The following is a 22,876-nucleotide window of genomic DNA, read 5'->3' as shown; positions in this document are numbered from 1 at the left end:
GTCTTGTTGGTCCAGAAGTGATCTAAAGTCTTGGGGTCTGGGTCCCCATATTTATACTGCAAATTCCTTTTTCCTCTGAAGGCAGAGGGGCCTGTACCTAGTCAAAACCAGTTCTGTGCAGTCCTGGAGCACTTTGTTTACAGGACTCCTTCTTTCCTTTGGCAGCGTGGGCCTGGGTCATCAGACACACCACAGGAGGTGGAGCCAGCATTGTGGAAGGCAGGCACATCCCTATTCAGATCCAGGTGTTACTCCTCCCACCCATCTACATACAGGTAGGTCTATTCAGCCGTGTGCTGACTCAACCTGTCTCCTGGGGCTCGCCCATCCCCTGTCACTCACAAACCAGACATACAATACACAAGCCAGCAGAGACAGGCTGGATGGTTAGGCAAGAAAATGCCTACTTTCTAAAAGTGGTATTTTCAAATACAGAATGTTAAAACCAACTTCACTAAAAGATGTATTTTATCATTTTGAGTTCGGAAATACTAAATTTGAATTTCTACCATGTTCCCTGGGTCAGTTAGCATTATAAGATGTTATAATCATCGCCATTCTGGCCTATGGGGACAGATAGCCTTGCAATAGTGAAAAACGAAAATGGCTGTAATTCACTATTAGGACATGCCACACCCACCAGAGCATGTCCTCCCTTTTACCTACAATGCACCCTGCCCTTGGGCCTACCTTATTGAAGACTAATATGTAGAAAAGGGAAGGTTTAGGGACTGGCATGTGGGTGCACTTGCCAAGTCAACATGGCAGTACTAGACTGCATACAGGCTCTACAATGGCAGGCCTGAGACACACTTTACAAACTGCTTCTGTTGTGTGGCACAACCTATGCTGCAAGCACACCATCAGTATTTGATTTATAATCCATGGGCACACATGGTGCACTGTACTAGGGGTCTGACAAATAAATCAAATACTCCAATCATGGAGTCACTAATCAATACATCAATTTAACATAGGGAGCACTTGCACTGTGGCACTTAATAGCAGTGGCACAGTGCCCAAAGCATCTAAACCAGCAAAACAGATCACAAACAGTGGAGGCAATCAGTAAATAATGGAAGGGAGACCCACACCAATTATACTAGGTCTAACGAGGGCAAATTCACAAACCTCAGGCGAAGCACCTCCTCCTGATAAAGAATCAAAATTAATAGATGACTCCTGCAAAAGAATAACTGCTCAATCATTGGCGCATAGCCAACACTCAATGGGTGTTGGCCAGGTATGATAGGGCACACTGGGATGAGATGGAAGCATTATTGCAATATCTCCCAGAATAACACAGAACAAAGGGGCTAGAAGTAGTGCAAGAAGACAAGCTCCTTTCCAATTAATCTATTAGATGTGCTTTAGATGCTTCAGATACTGCAGATAGAGGAGTCAATACCAGCATTTTGCTAAAGAGAAATGCATTGCTCAGAATTTCTGGTTTCAAACCAGAAGTTCAACAAACTATCCTTAATGCACCATTTGATAAATAGCACCTTTTGGGGCCTCAGATAGACCAGTCATCAGAAAAGATAAAAAAGGACACAGAAGTGGCAAAATCGATGAGTCAATGGGAGTACTTCAGTCTCCATTTTCTAGAAGTTCCTTTCATTGCTCCTTCTACAGAGGGGGCTCTAAAACTAATACCACAGATGCAACCACCTCTTTGTATAAAACACAGACACAGTCCTCCCCCCTCTAGAGGATTCTATAGAAGTAGATATAGAGGTAAAAACATTAAAAGAAGAGGTAGTGGTACACCGTCATGTACCTCCCCATCCACTAACAAACCGTGACGTGATATCACTTCCCCCTGAACATTCAATACCTCTCGGGGAAAGATTCTTCCCATTTGGCAATCAATAACAACAGACAATTGGGTGTTGGACATTAGCCAACATGGTTATTGCCTGGAGCTCACAAGCAACCCTCCCAACTTTCCACCTCTTATTCACAACCTGTCTTTAGAACACAAACATCTGCTCTAACAAGAAGTACAAGCTCTTCTGACAAAATGAGCTATCGAACTCGTCCCATTACAACAAGAAGGAACAGGAGTATATTCACTATACTTCCTAATTCCCAAAAAGGATGGTTTGTTAAGACCAATATTAGACCGTAGGACTTTAAACCTCTACATAATATCAGAACACTTCCATATGGTCACTCTACAACAAGTACTTCTACTTTTGCAGCAAGGCGACTTTATGTCCGCACTAGACTTAAAGGATACATACTTTCATATACTCATTCACACAGCGCATCGCAAATACCTCAGATTTGTGATAGGAAAACATAATTATCTGTCCAAAGTACTTCCATTTGGAGTAACAACTGCACCCAGAGTGCTCACCAAATGCCTAGCAGCACATCTAAGAAGACAACAAATACATGTCTTCCCATACTTAGACAATTGGCTTGTCAAAGCCAACACACAACACAAGTGTGTGCAACACACTCAAATCACCATAAATCTTCTACATTAATTGGGATTTACAGTCAATACTCAAAAATCCCATCTTGAAACCCAATCAGATACAACCATATCAAGGGGCCATTCTAAACACTCCAATGGCTCTAGCATATCCCGATGCAGCCAGGATTCACAATTTTTAAACATTGTTATTACAGTTTCGAAACAGCCACTGTCTCTCAGCCAGAACCTTCATGCAATTACTAAGAATAATGGCTTCATGGATTGCCATAGGGCCTCATGCAAGGCTAAACATGTGTCCTGTACAAGAATGCTTGACACGTCAGTGGAATCAATAACGGGGTCAGCTAACAAATCTATTGTCCCTAGACACCCGCACTCATCACTCTCTGCAGATGTAGAACACACAAAATGTATCAAGAGGGCGGCCCTTTATCGACCCTATTCCACAAGTCATGTGCACAACAGACGCATCTCTCACAGCATGGGGTGCACATTTACAACATTTAACAGTTCAGGATCTTTGGAACACCAAACATCTGAACTATCACATCAACCACCTAGAACTGAAAGCAGTTCAACTAGGGTTAAAAGCTTTTCTACCTCAACTAGTAGACAAAGTTGTCTAAATCCAGACGGACAATATGATAACAATGTACTATGTACAAAAACAAGGGGGGGACACGCTCTCTTCAACTGTCATGCCTCACTCAGACCATTTTACACTCTCTTCAACTGTCATGCCTCTCTCAGACCATTTGGTATTGGGCAATTCATCACAAAATCTAGCTCCTGGCAGAACACCTTCCAGGCTCGGAAAACATTTTTGCCGATCCCCTCAGCAGGATGAAACAACAAATACACGAATGGGAACTTCGCCTAAAAGTTCTCCTTCCATACTTTCAAAAATGGAGATTTCCACAAATAGACCTCTTTGCCACAGCAGAGAACTCAAAATGCCCAGACTTCGCCTCCAGGTTCCCACACCCTCTATTCTAAGGCAATGCCCTATGGATCTACTGGTCAGAGATATTTGCTTACGCTTCTCCGCCTCTCCCTCCTTCCATTTCTGGTTCGGAAACTCAAGCAGACATCACTCACACTGATTCTGGTAGCTCCCCATAGGCTTGTCAGCCATGGTTGACCACACTATTGGAACTATCAGTAGTTCCACATCAGAAGCTTTGCATAACGTCAAACTTTCTCATAAAAAACCATGGAGAAATCAGACATCCAAATATCAAGTACCTCAACCTAGCGAATTGGCTCCTGAAATCATAGAGTTTAGTTACCTAAACCTACCACTAGATTGTATGACAATTCTTAAGGAAGCAAGGAAACCTACCACTAGAGCATTATATGCAGCAAAATGGAAAAGATTTGTAATATATTGCATTAATAATTCAATTAATCCTTTAGATGCATCTATACAAAATATAATTTGTTATCTTTTGCATCTACTTCAAGCAGGTTTAGCCTACACCTTGCAGCAATAGCTGCTTATCTTCAAAACAGGCAACATTTATCTTCCAGTTCCAGTAATCAAAGCCTTTATGGAAGACTTTAAAAGAATAATACCTCCAGGGTACCACCTCACCAGTCTGGAACCTCAACATTGTTCTGACAAGGCTTATGGGCCCACTTTTTGAGCCATTACACAACTGTTCATTATAATTTCTTTCATGGAAGGATGCATTCTTAATTACTATCACTTCATTATGACGGATTGGTGAGCTACAGGCATTAACCTTAGAAGAAAGCTTCTTTCAACTTCATATAGATAGGATAGTTCTTCGTACAAATCCAGAATTTCTTCCAAAAGTAGTCTCTGCTTTTCACATTAACCAATCAGTTGAGTTACCTGTGTTCTTCCCTCAACCTGATTCTGTAGCAATAAGAGCTCAACACACACTTGATGTCAAAAGAGCACTGTTGTACTAAATTGATAGATCAAAGGATTTTCCCAAAACAAAACAACTTTTTGTTGCCTTTGCTCTACCTCATAAGAGAAAATCTATCTCTAAATCTGGTATTTCAAGGTGGATTGTCAAATGCATTCAAACTTGCTATGTTACAGCTAAAAGAACTTTAACTGTACTACCAAGAGCACACTACTCGCAAGGTAGGAGCATCTATAGCCTTTTTAGGCAACATTCCCAAATCTAACATATGTAAGGCAGCTACATGGTCCACAACACCCACATTTACAAAACATTATTGTGTGAATGTATTAGCACGGTAACAAGCTAAGGTAAGACAAGCAGTGCTAAAAAGAACAAAGCACATTTTATCTGAGAATACTCACATCTGCCTATAAGTGAGAAATCCTGCAATTACAAGTTGTACATTTCAAATATTATAAGGAAAAAGCAATGTTAAAAGAGGACATGGCAAATATAACAATACACATGACAAAACACAAGATAATACAATATAGCTAATGTGTGTGTGTGTGTGTGTGTGTATATATATATATATATATATATATATATATATATACACATTAAATCAATTGATCAAGAGCTCTTGGAGACAACTCGCCAACCTGATGCCTACAACAGACAAGGAGTTGCCCAAAGATATTTCTGCGGACCTCCTTTTTATATTCTTTAAGGCGGTGAGATGTGTAAGGTAACGTCATCTCACTCCACCCCATGCCACGTATCCAATTTACGTCATTTACGGCCTACTCCACACTTTTCCCATCCTATACGTTCAAAATGCAGCCCTTCCTGGATCCGTGGCACATATGCTGGACTAAAGGTCATGCCTTGTTGGCCTTGTTTATCGTAAATTAGCTTTGGTTAACAGAAAAAGCGTTTTACTGCACAAAGGGATTAAATTTATGTGTGTATGTACCAATCTGTACAACCTGTTGCCACATCCATCACTCCAGCTTGACATAGCTGCGGTGCGAAGTTCTCCTTTTCTCATACATAGTTTGAGGATGTAGCCCTCTGTGTGTCGAAAGAATAGAGTGGAAGATGAACTTTAGAACACAAGTGGGGTGGGGGCTCCAAACAGGAGAAGAAGCCTCGCAGACAGTGGAGCTGGATGAAATCTCGATCAGACCTGCTTTCTGCTTACTTTAACCAGTTGGCTGCTAGTGGTTTTCCCCTCCTGTGCTGGAAAGTAAGATTTATCATTGTTCATGACAAGGTCAGCTCGTCATAAGCACAGCTCCACTGTGCCTCATGACGAGCTGAGCTCGTCAGGAGCAGGGAAGGGGTTAACAGAAAATGGCAGTGCTCTGGCTAATTTAACCAAGGCCTATACTTTTGATCAGTAAGGCCTACACACAGGGGTCTATGCTAACTGAGTGATAAGAATGACCCAGGATATTTATATGGTAAAATCGTTCCCTCTCTCAACTTTTTGCACACAACTGCAATACCCACTGGTTAGCCACTGCTTTGGAAGAAGTACTGCTATTCAGTCTACTCAAAGCATGTGTATCTTCAGCACACATGCCTCGAACGGATTATGTTACTTACCGTGTAAGCATCTGTTCTTTGCATGTAGAGCTGTAGATTTAGATGCGCCCTCCCTCCACCCCAGACACCTATGGTTGTTGCAGTTATTATTATTAATACTACATATGCATGGACATCTCTATACTAAATTCACTTACTCCATTCTCACCCTCTTGCGGGAAAACAATTTAACAATGGAGCCGATGCCCATGTGCATTATCACTGAAAGGAGGAGTCACTTTGCATTGTGACTGGAAAAGACTTCTTAGAAGAAAAACAACCTGCAAACATCCAGACCCAACACTAGATGGCAGAAGTATGCAAAGCATGTGAATATACAGCTCTACATGCCAAGAACAGATGCTTACAGCAGGGTAAGTAACGTAACCCTTATACTGCTATTCAACTAAGAGTTAGCCAAAATCCACTTGCAGGCATAACGTCCTTTGATCTTAGTCATACATGGGACTCCCCAGTGTCTAGAACAGAAAGCGCTGAGGGCAGATTATTGAAGACTACCGCCATGCAGTACAGGGAAAATTGCCTTGCTGATTTAGCCACTGGCCCTCTCCCAACCAATATCAAATTTTGACAGCAAGGATGTGTAGATATGTATATAGACCATTAGTAGTCCCAAGGTTATTACTAACTCATTTATATCGGTTTTGCAGTCCTGTAATGCTGATGTAATGGTAAAAAAATGGTATTGTAGTTTCTTATATAGTGCACGTATCACCACAAAGGGTATCTCGGCGCTTGCTTTGGGAACCCGTCCTGGTTTTTCCCTGTGGGATAGCCCAGCTGGGCACCCCGAAGGTGAAAGCCAGGCATCCCGCCGCGGGGGCCGTAGTGGAGATTGAGCAAGCTATTGCCCAGAGTTGCAGAGCGTGAACCCCTGATTCAAGTAGGCACCGAAGCGAGAATTATCAGGTCCGTGGACATTTGGGCTCCAAACCCTGCCGCGTCGGAAATTGAACCCTCGTCCCGGGCCGACCTCTGCTTCTGGGTCTGCCTCCTCTAACCGGTGAGCCACACTTCTCCACGATGTGCTTGGCCAGTTGAATTTGTTATAGAAAAGTGTGTGTAGCAGCATGAGATTACATGTCATTCTTATTAGCACATTGAAATGTTGGGAGCTCCATTTAAAACAATTGAGTGCTCCGGGCCTATAATGACCGGTAGAAGCCCGGAGCTCCAACATTCCTGTGTTTGCCTTTGTTCACAGCTGTTGCTGTGAACAAAGACCTCACAGATCCAGACTTGATTTCAACCCCCTCGGGCTCCATAAGGCCTTTGTTTTCCAAATTAATACATTCTACCCTTTAGGGGTGCTATGTTCTAATAGCCGTAAAGCTATGCATAGCTGATCTATATGCCGCCAATTAACGTCTTGCTCCTTGTTAAACGCCCTCACCTTCGGGTCAGGCCTTTAATGCAGGAGTGGGCCTTTAATGGTTGGTATAGCCCGCTATGGCAAGCTATATTGTTATATTAGACCATTGGAATGTTGAGAGCCTTATTAAAGACAATGGAGTGGCTCCAGGCTTATAATGGCTGCTATAAGTCTTCTGCTCAAACATTCCAATGTTTCTTTGTTTCTCCCTTTTTTAATTTAGAACATTTTACCCTTAGTTGGTGCAATGCTCTAATGGTCTTATAACCCTTCTGCCGTGGACTTTATTGGTTGTTAAAGACCCTCACCCTCGTTATAGACCCTCACCCTCGGTAGACTATAAGGCTATATTAACAGTAACCCACTTCTAGGTTTGCATTTGACAAAGATTGTTTTTGTTTGACAAATTATTTCATAGAACTATCCCAGAAATCTATTTTTAAAACAAGAAATAACAGACCAAAGTGAAAAGCATCTCACCTTACAGATCTATAAATCTTTGAATGGAACATCAGCACTCAAGAATTCATAATACGCAAATAATTTCCCATAAAAATTATTGAAATCAGTTTCTCAGACGTATTGCTATTCCTCAAGCATATGACAGAGAAGTTTGAGTTCACATATATTTGAGATGATTGTTCTGTATCAGGTATTAAATGAAGTGTAAAAGATGGCTTTAGCATACTTTTCCTCTCTTAGTAAATATATTTGGTCCACTTTATACATATGGAAGTCCTAAAGTTATTTTCTAAACTGTATTAAAGTTCATCCATGGTAGAGTCGCCTTCATTTGGATTTAGTTTCCGAATGTTTCCCCTAGGCAGATTTAGAGGGGCTGGTAAGAAAGTACTTATGGAAATATAGTTGAAGAGCCTGCAGTATTGAGGATATGACTACTTTAATGCAACTGTTACAGCTGAAGTAGCTTTATTGCTGACTTTTCTTTCTAAACCACAGCATTAGACATACAAGGTGTGAAATATATATTGTTTAAATGTAGCAATACTATTTGTGATCAAGCTGTAAAAAAATCTGTTATTGCAGATAAGAATAACTTTCTTTTATAGATTAATCAATGAGCAATGCATTGTGCTTAGTTGTAATTATTTGTGCAGTGCGATAATATCGCTTTTAGCTTTTTCCTCAAAGGGCCTTCGACATTTTAGGTCATTTATTTACTTAACTATATACTATGTTTTAGTTGTGCTTTTGTGTACAATTCTCTGCATTTGTATTGGTTAGTTGTTTAGTTTGTATAGCAGTTATTTCAAATAAGTGAACAACAAAGCCTTGAGCCCTTCCTACGTCGTTTTGACCCAGGGAGCTTTGAGTTGATGTTTATTTTCCAAGCTGAGAGCACTGTTATACTAGATCAGATAGCTAGGTATTCCATCATAAACACACCTTTTTCACACACTAGCATGATCGTTATAGTATTCTCTGTCTCACATTAGAAGGGCTGGGGAGGGACCTGAAACTGTGACCTCTTTCCTACTGTAAAGAAAACAGGACACGAGGTAGCAATTGTAGTCCTACTTAAACTCCTTTCTTCTCCGGTGTCTATAACATTGTCTCCTCTTTCTTCTTTTCAGCATTTTCTATGCTTTCCATCAATCACGTCCCTGTGATGCAGATTTTGGAGCATTTGACGCTGCTTAGTGCTAGTGAACTGATCCCATATGCTGAGGTCTTGACTTCTAATATGAGCCAACTGCTCAATTCTAGTGTTCCTCGCAGAATCCTTCAAACTGTCAACAGACTGTGGATGCAGCTGAACACTGTCATGCCAAGAAGGTACTACGAATCCTAACACCGGGACATGTCCCCTGTAAGAATGAGAAAACCTTTTGTGTGCATAGAAATGACTTAGTTTACTTTTTGACATCCAGAACGGTATTTCTGTTGTGCAGTGATGGTGAATTCTTTGATCAGAGAAAAGAAAGAAACATTTGATTAAACAATGAAATAGTCTTTAGATTTTTGGAGGGATGGGGGCGGGGGGGGTGGGGGGGGGGGCGATCTCCCTGAAACATTTAAATACCAGTGTGGATATTACAAAGCACATAGTTCAGGCCTTTGGTTGGCTTACAAAGTCATTTACCACACTCCAATCTTGGAAGAAAGGTAAGCCACACTTCTTCCAGTTAGAAAATATTTGTATGTGTTAAAACGTCATTGGTCCGAGAGCGAGCAAATTGAGAATACATGACTAGTGAATAAATTGAATCCAACATGAGGCAATAGGAAAGGAGGTGGTTGGATTTGAAGGAATAATCACCCAGTAATATGTTTGTTTTGCTGGCTAATAAGAATAGTTTACAGTCTTGATTATGAGCATGTTTTAAAAATGTACATAAATTCAGTTTACAAGACAAGGTTATCGTAAGTGATTAACAAGCCAGTGGAGCAGTAGGGTGGATGTCTGTCTATGGGCATGGAGTAGGCAAATAAACATTGCTAAAGTAGTTTATAATTATGATGGCTTCCATCCTTGTGGGTACCCAAGATTCTTTCAGGGACGTAATATTAATTTGCATATCATTGATAGTAAAAGGTCAGGTATTAATATTTCCTCTCCACTGACATGACACTTATTCAGGTGTGGTCAACGACCTAAACATGATAGTATGCCTCTAATAGCCATTGAAAAATGTACAGAGTTCTTTTTGGAACCCCATCCAAAATAAGTGAAAGTTGACCCAATTAAGTATTAAGTGGAGTGTGTTGCCTTATCTGTTTTGTAATGCCAACAAGATTAGGTGAATCTAAGGCCAGTTTTGAACATTTTAGAAGGTGGCCACTTGTTCAGTGTATTGGCTGTGTCTGGTTGGATCCGTTTTCAGAGCCAACATGATAGTATTTAAATCTTGTCATCAGTTATTGTCTGATTTGAGGATGTTTAAGGATTTATCAACTGTGGTGGCTGCATGCCAATGTCGGGGAACTATACTGCATAGGTAATATGTATCTGGTGGATTATGTATTCATTGTTACTCTGGGTAGGACAAATTATAAATAAAGCCTAAGGGAAAATCCCTGGAAACAGACTATGTCAATCCTCACACGATTTGTTTCATTCTTATTCCCCCAGTTCTTGTTAGAACCACTCCTTTTGTCAATATATTCAGACCAAAATGTAGCGCTTTCAGTGTTTTTATTTATAAATACACAAAGTGTCTTTGGTTATGATAATTAAAATTTCGGAGAAAATTCCGAAAAAGTATACATTAAACAATGGTCACAATTAAAAACATTTCACATAATACAATCATTACATGTCATTTTATCACCTGCACAAAACAACTACTGTTGTAAACAAATTAAAAAATATTTATACAGACGGCGCAACACAAAATTATAAACCTCTATCTTTACCCCCTCTTTCTAACACGATTAGATAATGAAATTAATCCTAAGATTGATCCAATAGCCTTATACGTTTTTTATGAGAAGCTTGGTAGTGGAATTTCCCATATATCTCCCGCTTTCCCGGCTTTTTTGGATTCCTTTCGACATAGGCGTCGACTGGTTTCGGTGGTTAAAACCTTTTAATGTGTTTCCACCTTCTTCAGGACACTGTTTTTCTAGGGGTCGCTATTCCTTCAATTCATATAATAGACTTCTGCATATAAAACAAACATTTCATTTAAAAACTGCATACCACATTTAAGCTATATTAACATTTCAACTGAACTACTTTTCATACCCTCTGGCCACCCACCATTGTAGCTTTGAGTATTGTTTATAACGTATTTGTCTACATCACAATGTTCCGCCCCATATTCGGGCAAGCCTCCTCGCCCTCAAGGGGCTGTGTTGGCTTCTCTAATTCTCCCCCTTCACTTGATCATGGGGCATTCACCTGTTTCTACATTCTAATATAACACGTCACCTTTAGTGTATTAGATTTCAAATACAAATACACGTTCTTCCATTGAGCAGTTTGTAAAACAAGTGGCTTACTCTGCGCTACATTTTGGTCTCAAATCACACCGGGTGCATATATTCTGTATTCTATTCGCACAGTGACCCCCCCCTCCCGCACATTTGGTTATTTACTTAACATTTAATCCTGTGTACTGACCTTAAAACATCTCATATTGATTATAAGATAGAAACTTCATCATAGGTCCTATGATCGGGATGATATTCCCAAACGTTCCGTCCCGTTATCTAATATATTGGAAACAGATCAGTCATATTATTTCAGTTCTACTGTATTTTTATTATATGCCTGTCTAAAGGACAAATAATAGCTTTATAATATGTAGATTTGGAAACTGTGTAATTTGTGGTTTTGTCATGGAACAAATGAGGTTGGATGTTCCTCCTTTCATAAGTATTTACTGGATTTAGAATGACTTAATCAGAATATTGTATGGTAAGTTTTGCCTTTGTATTACTCCGTATGGGTACATATGTGAAGTTCTTTATATGGTGAATAGGTTTTCTGTAATATGTAATCTGCTGTGGATACATCTTAGTCGTTCCAAAGTAAGTTAAAATAGGGGGTTTTCATGATGTTGCTTTGCTTGCGATTTAGGTTCTAAAGTTATTTGATCTAAGCCCACCTTCTTTGCATTCAGCTTGTTTGCACTCTAAATTTTTTTCATGCCCAATAAAAATTTTCTAATGGCTGAATATGCTTTTTTGAAAAAGAAGAATGGTGTCCCACGTTATTATTTAAAGGTGATAAGCTACGACGCGTATGAGGGCCACTATTTTGCCCCGCCAAATAGAAAAGGTTGGAGACCAGTTATGAGCATAGTGTTGATAGTTTGAATATTTTCTGTCTTTCTTAAAGGGCCGTTCAAGAATATTTCTCCCTGTCCGTGGTGCCTGTTGAAATATAATGTTCGAGGCATATGGGCTGCAGACCACACACTAGTGCATTAGATCACCATCTGGTGGTGAGCCCGGATGATTACACTTTGTTGTTGTCTTGGACGAGTCTTTGTCTGTTGGATGACTCCTCCCTTAGACCGTAGTGCATGGGAATAGACTCCGTCTTCAGATTGCTTTTTTTCGTCATCGGGCTCGGATGTGTTCATCGTTCAGTCCCATTACCGATCTCTTTTCGAATCCATAAATTAATCAAAATACCATCTGCACCGTCGTCGACATTGATTCTCGATTCCAGCGTTCGTCGGGAGGTCGGGCCCAACTGCGCTATTGGGCCTTTGGCTCATGGAAAGAACACCCTTCAAGAAGTGCCCTCAGTGTGGACACAAATTCCCTCACACCGATCTTCATGAGGTTTGCAATCTCTGCTTATCTCCAGAGCACGAGAGTCGAGACTGTGAGGCCTGCTCTTCGTTCCGGTCCAAGAAAACAATCCGGGACCGTCGAGCTCGAAGAGTAATGGCGCAGTCATCTTCGACACCAGACCTCATCATAGATGAGGCTCCAATTGAAGTAGACGCTGAAGAACAATAGCACGAAGACATCGCTTCAGAAGCAGACGATTCAGCTTCCGGATTCGAGGATCAATCCAAAGATGATCTTCCAGCTGGTCAACAGGTCGTGATTACAGACGTCGACCCTGTTCACCCCACCATACCGGGACAGGCTTCAGTTCTACCTCCACCTTCTGGTCCAGGTGCACACGGACCAAAACCTTCCGTGCCCGCCTTCGGGCTCGACAGCGAAGATTACAAAAAAGCCTCCAGTCGACTCAGGCTCGAGTCAGTCTGTCGGTCCCGAAAAGCAGAAGGTCCTTAAACCTAAACAATGGCACCAAAGCATCCTTTGGAACCGAAAGTGGTCAAACTGAAAGCAAGTTCGGCACCGAAAGAGGTTCCCAAACCTACCGAACCAAAAACCACTCCAGTTCCGAAAAAAGTGGACCCGAAAAAGGTTCCGGTACCGAAACATACTTTGGCTCCGAAGGTAGAGGAGTCGAAACATACTCCGGGAACAAAAACTCCGGATCAAAAAATCACGGATCCTAAGAAAGTCTTCGGAACCGAAACCAAAACCTGCTCCAAAGACAATGGACATTGTTAAACCTAAGCATTTTGGCTCCATACCATGTAAATCGGCGCCGAAAAAAAGATTTGCCAGTAGAAGAGCTTTTTAAACATGATCCAAAGCAAAAAACTCTTCATATTAATCTAAAGACTGGACATATCACTTCAGTGCCTGAAAAGAGGAAAATGGACTATCCTAAACCACGGCCAGTTCCTCTAAAAAAAGCATGCTCAGACTTCACCAATGAGGATCTCTTCACCAGAAAGAGAAGAACCAGTAGATATTTCTCCTGTACATTCACCATCTAGTACGCATAGTCTTATACCACAAGATGAGGATGACGGGGATAGTAACTCACAGGACATAGATAGTGAACATTACATAAAAGTCATTAATGACCCAGATGATATTCCTGGCCATCAGGGGACCCATGGGAAGATTATAATGCACCAGATGCACCAGATCAACCTCAAGATCGTGCTTCAACATCCTGCGCATGCTACGTAAGATCTTCCGGTGGATCCCCACCGAGACCAGGAAGCCGGTCACCCAAGCCCTCGTCACCAGCCGTCTGGACTACGGCAACTCCCTCTATGCCGGAACCACCGGCAAGCTCCAGAAGAGACTCCAGCGGATCCAGAACGCCACAGCACGACTCATCCTGGACATCCCCCGTCGCAGCCACATCTCCGGACACCTGAGAGACCTGCACTGGCTCCCGGTCAACAAGAGAATCACCTTCCAACTCCTCACCCACGCACACAAAGCCCTACACAACCAAGGCCCAGGATACCTCAACAGCCGCCTCAACTTCTACGCTCCCAAACGCCAGCTTAAATCGACCGGCCACGCCCTAGCCGCCGTCCCCCGCATCCGAAGAGCCACCACAGGGGGACGGTCCTTCTCCTACCTCGCCGCCAAGACATGGAACTCCCTCCCGACCCAGGACCACCTCGCCTTCAGGAAGCAACTCAAGACCTGGCTGTTCGAGCAGTAGCGGACCCCCCTCCCCCAGCGCCTTGAGACCCTCTGGGTGAGTAGTGCGCTATATAAATGCTTTGATTGATTGAAGATGATGTATACCCATCTAGACCATCTCCCCAGAAGACACTATTGGGTTTACACAGCTCATTCATAGAGCAGCCACTTTCCATGGGGTAGACCTACACACAGTTACAATGGAAGAAGATTTCCTAATGGACACTTTAATGTCATCACATCAGACCACAACCACACTTCCAATACTTAGTGGAGTGGTAAGACATACACCTGAATTATTTAAGGACCCAGCCAGAGCAAGGGTAATTAACCCCAGACTAGAACAAAATTACAAGGCAGCTCCAACTGATGCAGCATACATTAAAGGACAGTTGCCATTGGACTCACTAGTAGTGTCAAAAGCAAGAAAAAGAGCTAATTCGCAGTCAACAGGAGATGCTCCACCTCCTGACAAGGAGTCTAAGCTTTTAGATGCTTCGGGGTAAATGCACCATTTCACAAGCTGCTAATGTGTGGAGGATTGCTAACACTCAAGCTTTGTTAGCAAGATATGATAGAGCTCATTATGATGAGTTGGAGTCACTCATGCAACACTTGCCAGAGCAATACAAGACCAGAGCTTCTGACCTAGTACAGGAAGGCAAAGTTATTACAAATACCTCTATAAGATGTGCACTAGACACAGCAGACACAGCTTCTAGAGCAATAAACACAGGGGTATTGTTGCGTAGACCTGCATGGTTACGCATCTCTGGGTTTAAACCAGAAGTACTCACCAGTATCTTAAACCAGCCATTTGACCAAGGACATCTTTTCGGTCCATCAGTTGATACTGCACTAGAAAAGATGAAGAAAGATAGACACTGCAAAATCCATGGGAGCTTTACAAACACAAGCCCATAGACCTTCCTTTCGTCATTCCTCATACAGGGGCGCCTCTAAGGGTTTCTAAACGGACAATACCTCCTTCTTTTATAGCACCCAACCAAACCTCGCCTAATAAAGGAAATTATAGAGGAGGTTATAGAGGAAACCACAATAAGGGTAGAGGTAGAGGAAACAACAATTGCAACACCTCTACTCCCAAACAGTGACTTCTCTTCCATCCCTCCAGACCATTCCACTCCTGTCGGGGGGAGGTGACAACAGTTCCTACCTGTCGGGAACTCCATCACCACAGACAGGTGGGTAAGACAAATAATTCAGTCAGGCTATTGTCTGGAGCTCACTTCCACTCCTCCAACAATACCACCCAGACAGCGTCTTATGTCACAGGAACACCTCATACTGCTAAGACAAGAGGTGGAATCTCTACTACGAAAGAAAGCAATAGGACCAGTCCCAAAAGAACATCAAAACACAGGAGTTTATTCTCTATACTTTCTCATACCCAAAAAGGACGGGTCCCTCAGACCTATTTTAGATCTAAGGCCTCTAAACTTGTACATACAATCAGACCACTTTCATATGATCACACTACAACAGGTTCTACCGTTGCTAAAGAAGGGAGACTTTCTTGCCACATTAGATCTCAAGGACGCCTACTTCCACATTCCCATTTATCAATCGCACAGAAAGTACCTAAGGTTCATTCTAGAAGGTCAACACTACCAATTCAAGGTACTCCCCTTCGGAGTAACTACAGCACCGTGAGTGTTCACAAAGTGTCTAGCAGTAGTAGCAGCACACTTAAGAAGAGACAACATTCATGTCTTCCCATATCTGGACGATTGGTTAATAAAATCCAAGTCATACAACCAATGTGCACAGCACACGCATCAAACAATATGTCTGCTACACAAACTGGGATTCACAGTAAATCAAAATAAATCCCACCTCTAACCATCCCTGTCTCAGCAGTATCTGGGTGCTACAATAGATACCTCAAAAGCAATAGCGTACCCCATCCCAGCAAGAATACAAATTATGCAGGATCTTATCAAAAGATTCCAGCCACAACACTCACTACCAGCTCGAGCGTTTATGCAACTAATAGGAATGATGGCATCTTGCATTTTCATTGTGCCGTATGCAAGATTACAAATGCGCCCCATTCAAGAGTGCTTGGCAAGTTAGTGAAATCGGGCTCAGCAACAAATATCAGATCTGGTGGTGGTAGACGACCGGACGTATTGCTCTCTGCAATGGTGGAACACCAAGCACCTTTCCAAGGGCTGGCCGTTTATAGAACCTGTTCTACAGATAATACTAACCGCAGACTCATCTCTCACAGGATGGGGAGTGCATTTTACAAAATCACACAGTACAGGGTACATGGACAATGCAATAAAAACTACTCCACATAAATCATCTGGAGTTACTAGCAATTTTTCTAGCTCTAAAATAGTTTCAGCATTACCTGTCAAACAAAGCTGTACTAGTCCGGACGGACAATATGACAGCAATGTATTGCATTCAAAAACAAGGATGAACACACTCCCTACAGCTCTCCCGGCTGGCACAGAGCATATGTAGATGGGCCATTCCTCAAAACATTTTTCTATTAGCAGAACATCTACCGGGAGTTCACAATCAAGTTGCAGATCTGTCAAGTCGTCCGAGACAACAGATACACGTATTGGAACTTCATCATCAAGTTCTTCAGCCCTTTTTTCAAGAGTGGGGTCAACCAGAGATAGATCTGTTTGCTACAAACCACAACTCCAAATGCTCAAGCTTTGCCGCCAGATACCCACACCCATTGTCCAAAGGCAAAGCGGTATGGATGAACTTGTCAAACAAATTTGCGTAAGCTTTTCCAGCTCTCCCACTAATTCCATTAGTGGTTCGCAAGCGACAGCAACATTCTCTCACACTGATTCTCATAGCACCACCGTGGGCAAGACAACCTTGGTACACCACTAGAGATGGCAGTATTACCACATCGCAAACTAAAACTCTCTCCACATCTATTAAGTCAGAACCATGGAGAGATTGTGCATCCAGACCCAATGCAGCTCAATCTAGCGATTTGGCTCCTGAGGTCTTAGAATTTGGATATCTAAATTTACCACCTGATTGTATGAACATCATAAAAGAAGCAAGACTCCCTACCACTAGAGCATGTTATGCAGCAAAGTGGAAAAAGTTTGTTGTATATTGTATAAATAACAACATTAATCCCTTAGATGTTTCCATACAAAACATTATATGCTATTTGTTGCATCTGCAAAGATCTAACTTAGTGTAATCCTCAATCAGGTTACATCTTGCTGCTATAGCAGCATATCTTCAAAACAACCAACATTTTTCATTGTTTAGAGTACCTGCAATCAAAGCGTTTATGGAGGGACTTAAAAGAATAATTCCTCCTAGAATACCACCCTCTCCAGTGTGGAACTTAAATGTTGTCCTCACAAGACTTATGGGTCCTCCTTTCGAAACATTACATAAGTGTGAATTACAATTCCTTACTTTGAAAGTTTCTTTTTAAGTAGCTGTGACTTCACTTAGAAGAGTAAGTGAGTTACAAGCATTAACAATTCAAGAACCATTTATACATCTTCATCATAATAAAGTGGTTCTTAAAACAAATCCAACGTTTCTGCCAAAGGTCATTTCACCTTTCCACCTCAATCAATCTATTGAGTTGCCAGTATTTTTCCCCCAACCACAAACAGTGGCAGAAAGAGCTCTACATACATTAGATGTGAAGAGAGCGCTTCTCTACTACATTGATAGGACAAAACCTTTTCGTAAAACTAAACAACTGTTTGTGTCTTTTTCTCTAAGGGAAATCCAATTTCAAAATCAGGCATTGCAAGATGGATTGTTAAGTGCATTCAGATGTGTTATCAAAAAGCAAAATGCACTCTATCCATTTCCCCTAGGGCTCATTCTACCCGTAAATTAGGGGCATCTATGGCATTCCTAGGGAACATACCATTAGATGATATATGTAAAGCAGCTACATGGTCTACTCCGCACACATTTACAAAACACTACTGTGTAGATATGCAGGGAAAACAACAAGCAAGTGTGGGCCAGGCTGTATTCAAAACATTATTTCAAACAACTGCAAAAGACGCGGGTGGTCGCCGCTTAGGGAGAAACTGCTGTGCAATCTATGCAATAGTGTGTCGTCTGCAGCCCATATGCCTCGAACGGAAAATGCTACTTACCAGTATGCATCTGTTCTTGGCATGTAGGGCTGCAGAACCACACACGCCCAGCTGCCTCCCCGGCTACCGGTGTCTATTCCAGTATTATCTTATTTAGATACACAATACATGGTCATCTCTATATGTACTCATACAACTCCATCATTTGCCCAATGACGAAAACAATCTGAAGATGGAGTCGATGCCCATGCGCACTACAGTCTAAGGGAGGAGTAATCAAATAGACGACCAGATGGTGATCTAATGCAATAGTGTGTGGTTCTGAAGCCCTACATGCCAAGAACAGATGCATACTGGTAAGTAGCCTTTTCCTTTTTCCATGTAGCAATTTATTTCACTCTGCAGAGGTGTGGGGTTTGGGAAACAAAGGTTAGAATAGTATTCCTTTTGCTCACTAGTAAATTTGTATTGCCTTGCAGCATTTGTATAGTGCTTCATCCCCCTAATAAGATTGCAAAGCTCTCCAATTTTCATTGGTTCCTGGCCACCTTTTTGGAGTTGTGTGAACAGAAGGGGTTTGAATGTAGAATGACCTATGTAGGATATGCTTGTTGAGGTGCATGTGGTTCGAAGTCATGCACCACACATGATACGACATACTTCACAGCGCATGCGTGTGAGGTATTGTGGAGAGAGTGAGAGAAAGACGCAGCTACTCGTTTTTACTTGCTAAATTATGTTTCCAATTTTACAGCCTTGTTTTGGAAGAATAGGATACAGCTAACTCTTTGTTTTCCCTAATAAGGAGGTGAGCTATGTTTTATTCTGGTAGGTGTTGAAATCCAGAGTTTGGCTGGTGGCTAGTGGAATAGTTAACTATATCCTGGTAGTCAATAATGGGATGAGCCTGGAGCCAGGGATTTCATTTGGCTGTGTGAGTGAAGTTGTTGTTGGAGGAAAAGTGGGCCTGTCCTACTGATTGCTGGGAAAAGGATGTTCACTGCTATGAAGATTATCCTTCTGGCTACTAGGAGGCATGGGGTGGGGGATCCCAGGTGTAAAACAAGAATGCATTGGTAGATTCTGCAGTATTAGTGGTGCTCCCAAATAGTCCATCTGTGAATTCAAGGTAGGAGCACACTAGGGCGATATAACTTAAACATTTGTGGGAATCCAGTGTAGGGGAACATTCACCAGAAGGCATCTCTTTATGTAGCAGCTTTTTGTGGTTACTTAATAAACTTGTGATATAAGAGAGATTTCAGAGTCCAAGAATCCTTACTTTGACTGAGTAAGCTGATGGGAATCTAGGTCAGCTGGGCAAACAGTTGATCATCTGCCTACATTACGTCAACACCCTAAGTTAGTTTTGCTATTCTACTATTAATGTAATTATCATTTTGACTGCGGATAAATTTCTGGTGATATTCAAGTGACATGTTGAGAAAACAGATGTATCACATTTACTTTGTCCTGGGTAGTGAATCTTTTTACTTAGTAATGTCGTTGCTGAGAGATTTAAGCTTGTGGCTGTGTCACCTCTTTGTTGAAGTTAAGTGTGTTATTATGGAGTAATGGAAACTGACATGAGGCAACAAAAATTAACAGGTCATATAATCACTCTTCTATTTTTGCAAATGTTTTCTTGTTTTTTAGTTAATGTGTGATGAAGGTTGGATGCTGAGCCGTTGACCACTGTCACAAGCAAGGAATGTGATTCACTGGTTGAGGTGTAGGGTTTGTTTCCCAGTGCCACAAGGTCTTGGCAGTCTGTGGGGAGAGGAGTAGAGCTACTTAGAAAACTGCCAAGTTACATTGTGTTTACTACTTCTCAAAGTGTGTTCTTTTACAGACTTGAAACATTATTCCTTTCCATTTTTGATTTGTTTCCATCTGTTGAAATATGTGATTCTGATGGCTGCGTTTGGAATGTTTTTACTATGTTTGATCCTACCACTACATTGGCAGGACTGAAGGTTAATTTATATTGTGTCATAGTAATACTGGCTTGCAGCACTGGAAAATATGTGTTTACCTACTTGGAGGATGATTATTGACTTACTATTCGTATGTATTCTCAGTAAAAGTCACACTGGCAGGTATCTCTATGATTTCAAAATGGTTTTGTGTCTAGTTCCTGATGACACACTTTTCTCATTCTGTACAGACTTTGGGTTATGACTGTCAATGCGCTCCAGCCTTGTATGAAGTTAGTACGGCAGCACAAGTATACCCAGAATGATCTGATGATTGACCCATTAATTGTTCTACGATGTGATCCAAGAGTTCACAGGTGAGCCACACAGCTTAGCTGCTTAACCAACACAAAAATGACTTCATTAGGGATTTCAAAATGTTTTCTCAATTAAGAAACTGAACATGCACTTTATGTACCTGTATGCCACCATTGATGACCTTCTATGCAGCCAACCCATCATTGTGATCTATTTTTAGGTTGAGCCTAGTGGCAGTGCTCATTTGCTGCTCGCTCTGCGAGGCATTCTGTATTAGGGTATGCACTAGCAGTCTACCCATATTTGGCATTGGCTTTGGGTTATTATCCTACTTAAATAGTGGCTTCTGATTCGTAAATAGGCTTGTTAGTCCTGCCTTGTCTGCATTTGTTACCACCCATAACGACTGGACCGGTTACTTGGCTTGTTACACGGTCGGCTTTATCTAGTGGGCGAGCACTATTTTGTTCATGGACTCTGATGGGGACAATGGCAGCTGCTTTTTTTTGTATTTACATGCTGAGCGCGGCACCCATTTTTGGGACACATGGACAGTTTAAATGTTTTTTTTTTTAAGCTTTGATGTTGAGCATGGCGCCCGTTCCAGGGACACCGAGCTATGTTTATTCATTTTTTACTTTAATACTGAGCGCAGTGCCCGCTTCAGGGTCACTGCACTTGGTTCATTATTTTTTTTTTTAAGTTTAGTAATGAGAGCGGTGCCCCTTCAGGTACACTGTGCTCATTTTTTCATTTTATTTTGCAAAGGTTTGAGCTGTTGGTATTGTTATATGACAATGCCATTGAATTTTTGTATAAAAGGTATTGCCATTTACAGTGCCAATGGCTTGAAGACTCGTGATTGCGAGACCTATTGCATTGTTAATGCTTGTTATGATAAAAGGTTCCATTGCTACAGAAGGGGAATTATGGAACATAGGTGGTTGGAGCTTTTCAACAGATTGGACTTTACCAAGTTGATAGGTCATCATACTTATTCCCTCAAATATTTTTGGAACAGGATATACTAATACATAAACACGATTTCACATTTTTCAGCCGCTGGTAGCAAAAATCAAATGTATGTATATGTGCTGAGGTGCGTGATGAAGGCAGTGCGTCAGGTTACTTTACGAGCGGTGACCTCGAACCACGGTGCAAGCAGCGGCGTCTATTTCGGAATGGAGTGGCATCGTCTTAGATATCAAGGCGTTGTCGTGAAGCAAGGCGGTGCGGAGTGCGGTGCCCACAGGTCGCGGTGCGAGCAGCGGCACGTTGACGGTGTCAACAGGCGTTGTCGGTGAGACCAGGGTCGCGGTGCCCTCTTCGGCGCCAAGGCGTCGCATTGAAGCAAAGCGATGCGGAGTGCGGTGCCCACCGGTCGCGGTGCGAGCAGCGGCTCGGTGGCGGCATCAGCAGGCGTCGTCTGTGAGAACAGGTTTCGTTGCGGCGTTGCCCTCTGTTGTGCCTTCAGGACTCTGAGTCAGCAGCGGCGTCTTAGACGTCATCTAGTTGCTGTTCCTCTGTTGCAGCACAAAACACACAGTCCCCAGTGCTGAGGGCAGAAGAGCTTGAAGTCTTTGCTGTTCCTGAAACTTCTTGAACTGGGAGCAAGCTCTACCTCACGCCCTTGGCCCTCTCATAAAGTAGATTGCAGAAAGGTCAGTCCAGTCCTTTCACTGCCCAAGATAGCAGCAGCCACTGCAGGCCAACACAGGAAAGTGGTAGTGCCCCTTCACAGCTTCTCCAGCTCTTCTTCTTGGCAATCTTCTTGATCCAAAAGAGTTCTAAAGTTCAGGGGTCTGGGCCCCAATATTTGTATCCAAAAATCCTTTGATCCTCTAGGCAGAGGCTGTCTGTGCCCAGCCAGAACCAGTACTGCCTTCTCTGGTATGATTTCCCGGCATGGGGAGGAGACAGCATTGTCAGAGGCAGACCAGGCCCTTTGAGGTGCAAGGAAATCTTCTCCCTCTTCCCCCATCGTAGCCCAGGTCTACTCAGCCCTTTCCTGACCTACCTATACTATCGGGATCCGCCCTTGTTTCCTAGACATCTGGTGTCGAAAACACAGACAGGCAATCCACATTCCATCAGAGGCACATGGGATGACTGAGCAAGAAAATACCTATTTTCTAAAAGTGGTATTTTCAAACACAGAATGTAAAAATCACCTTTACTAAAAGATGCATCGTTAGATTCTAAGTTCAGGCATACTAAATTTTATTTTTCCACACAGTTCCCAGGGCCAGTTATGTTTTTAACATTTTATAAACAAATTTCCCATTCTGTCCAATGGAGAA

The 22,876-nt window shown here is 42.1% G+C and overlaps 1 protein-coding gene across 4 annotated transcripts in view; it reads left to right on the top strand.

The window, feature by feature from the left end:
• Positions 1-22,876, top strand: part of INTS2 (integrator complex subunit 2) — a 306,784-nt gene that overhangs the window by 135,734 nt on the left and 148,174 nt on the right. For all 4 annotated transcript variants that reach the window (XM_086954934.1, XM_086954935.1, XM_086954936.1 and 1 more), the window contains exons 18-19: positions 8,905-9,106; positions 20,510-20,635. In XM_086954934.1, the coding sequence (XP_086811060.1) occupies positions 8,905-9,106; positions 20,510-20,635 (328 nt within the window). The remainder of the gene's footprint in view (positions 1-8,904; positions 9,107-20,509; positions 20,636-22,876) is intronic.

This window comes from Lissotriton vulgaris, chromosome 2_1, assembly GCF_964263255.1.
Source record: "Lissotriton vulgaris chromosome 2_1, aLisVul1.2, whole genome shotgun sequence".
Classification (NCBI taxonomy): domain Eukaryota; kingdom Metazoa; phylum Chordata; class Amphibia; order Caudata; family Salamandridae; genus Lissotriton; species Lissotriton vulgaris.
The sequence above is the reverse complement of the archived record's forward strand: the minus strand, read 5'-3'. Positions and strand labels throughout refer to the sequence as shown.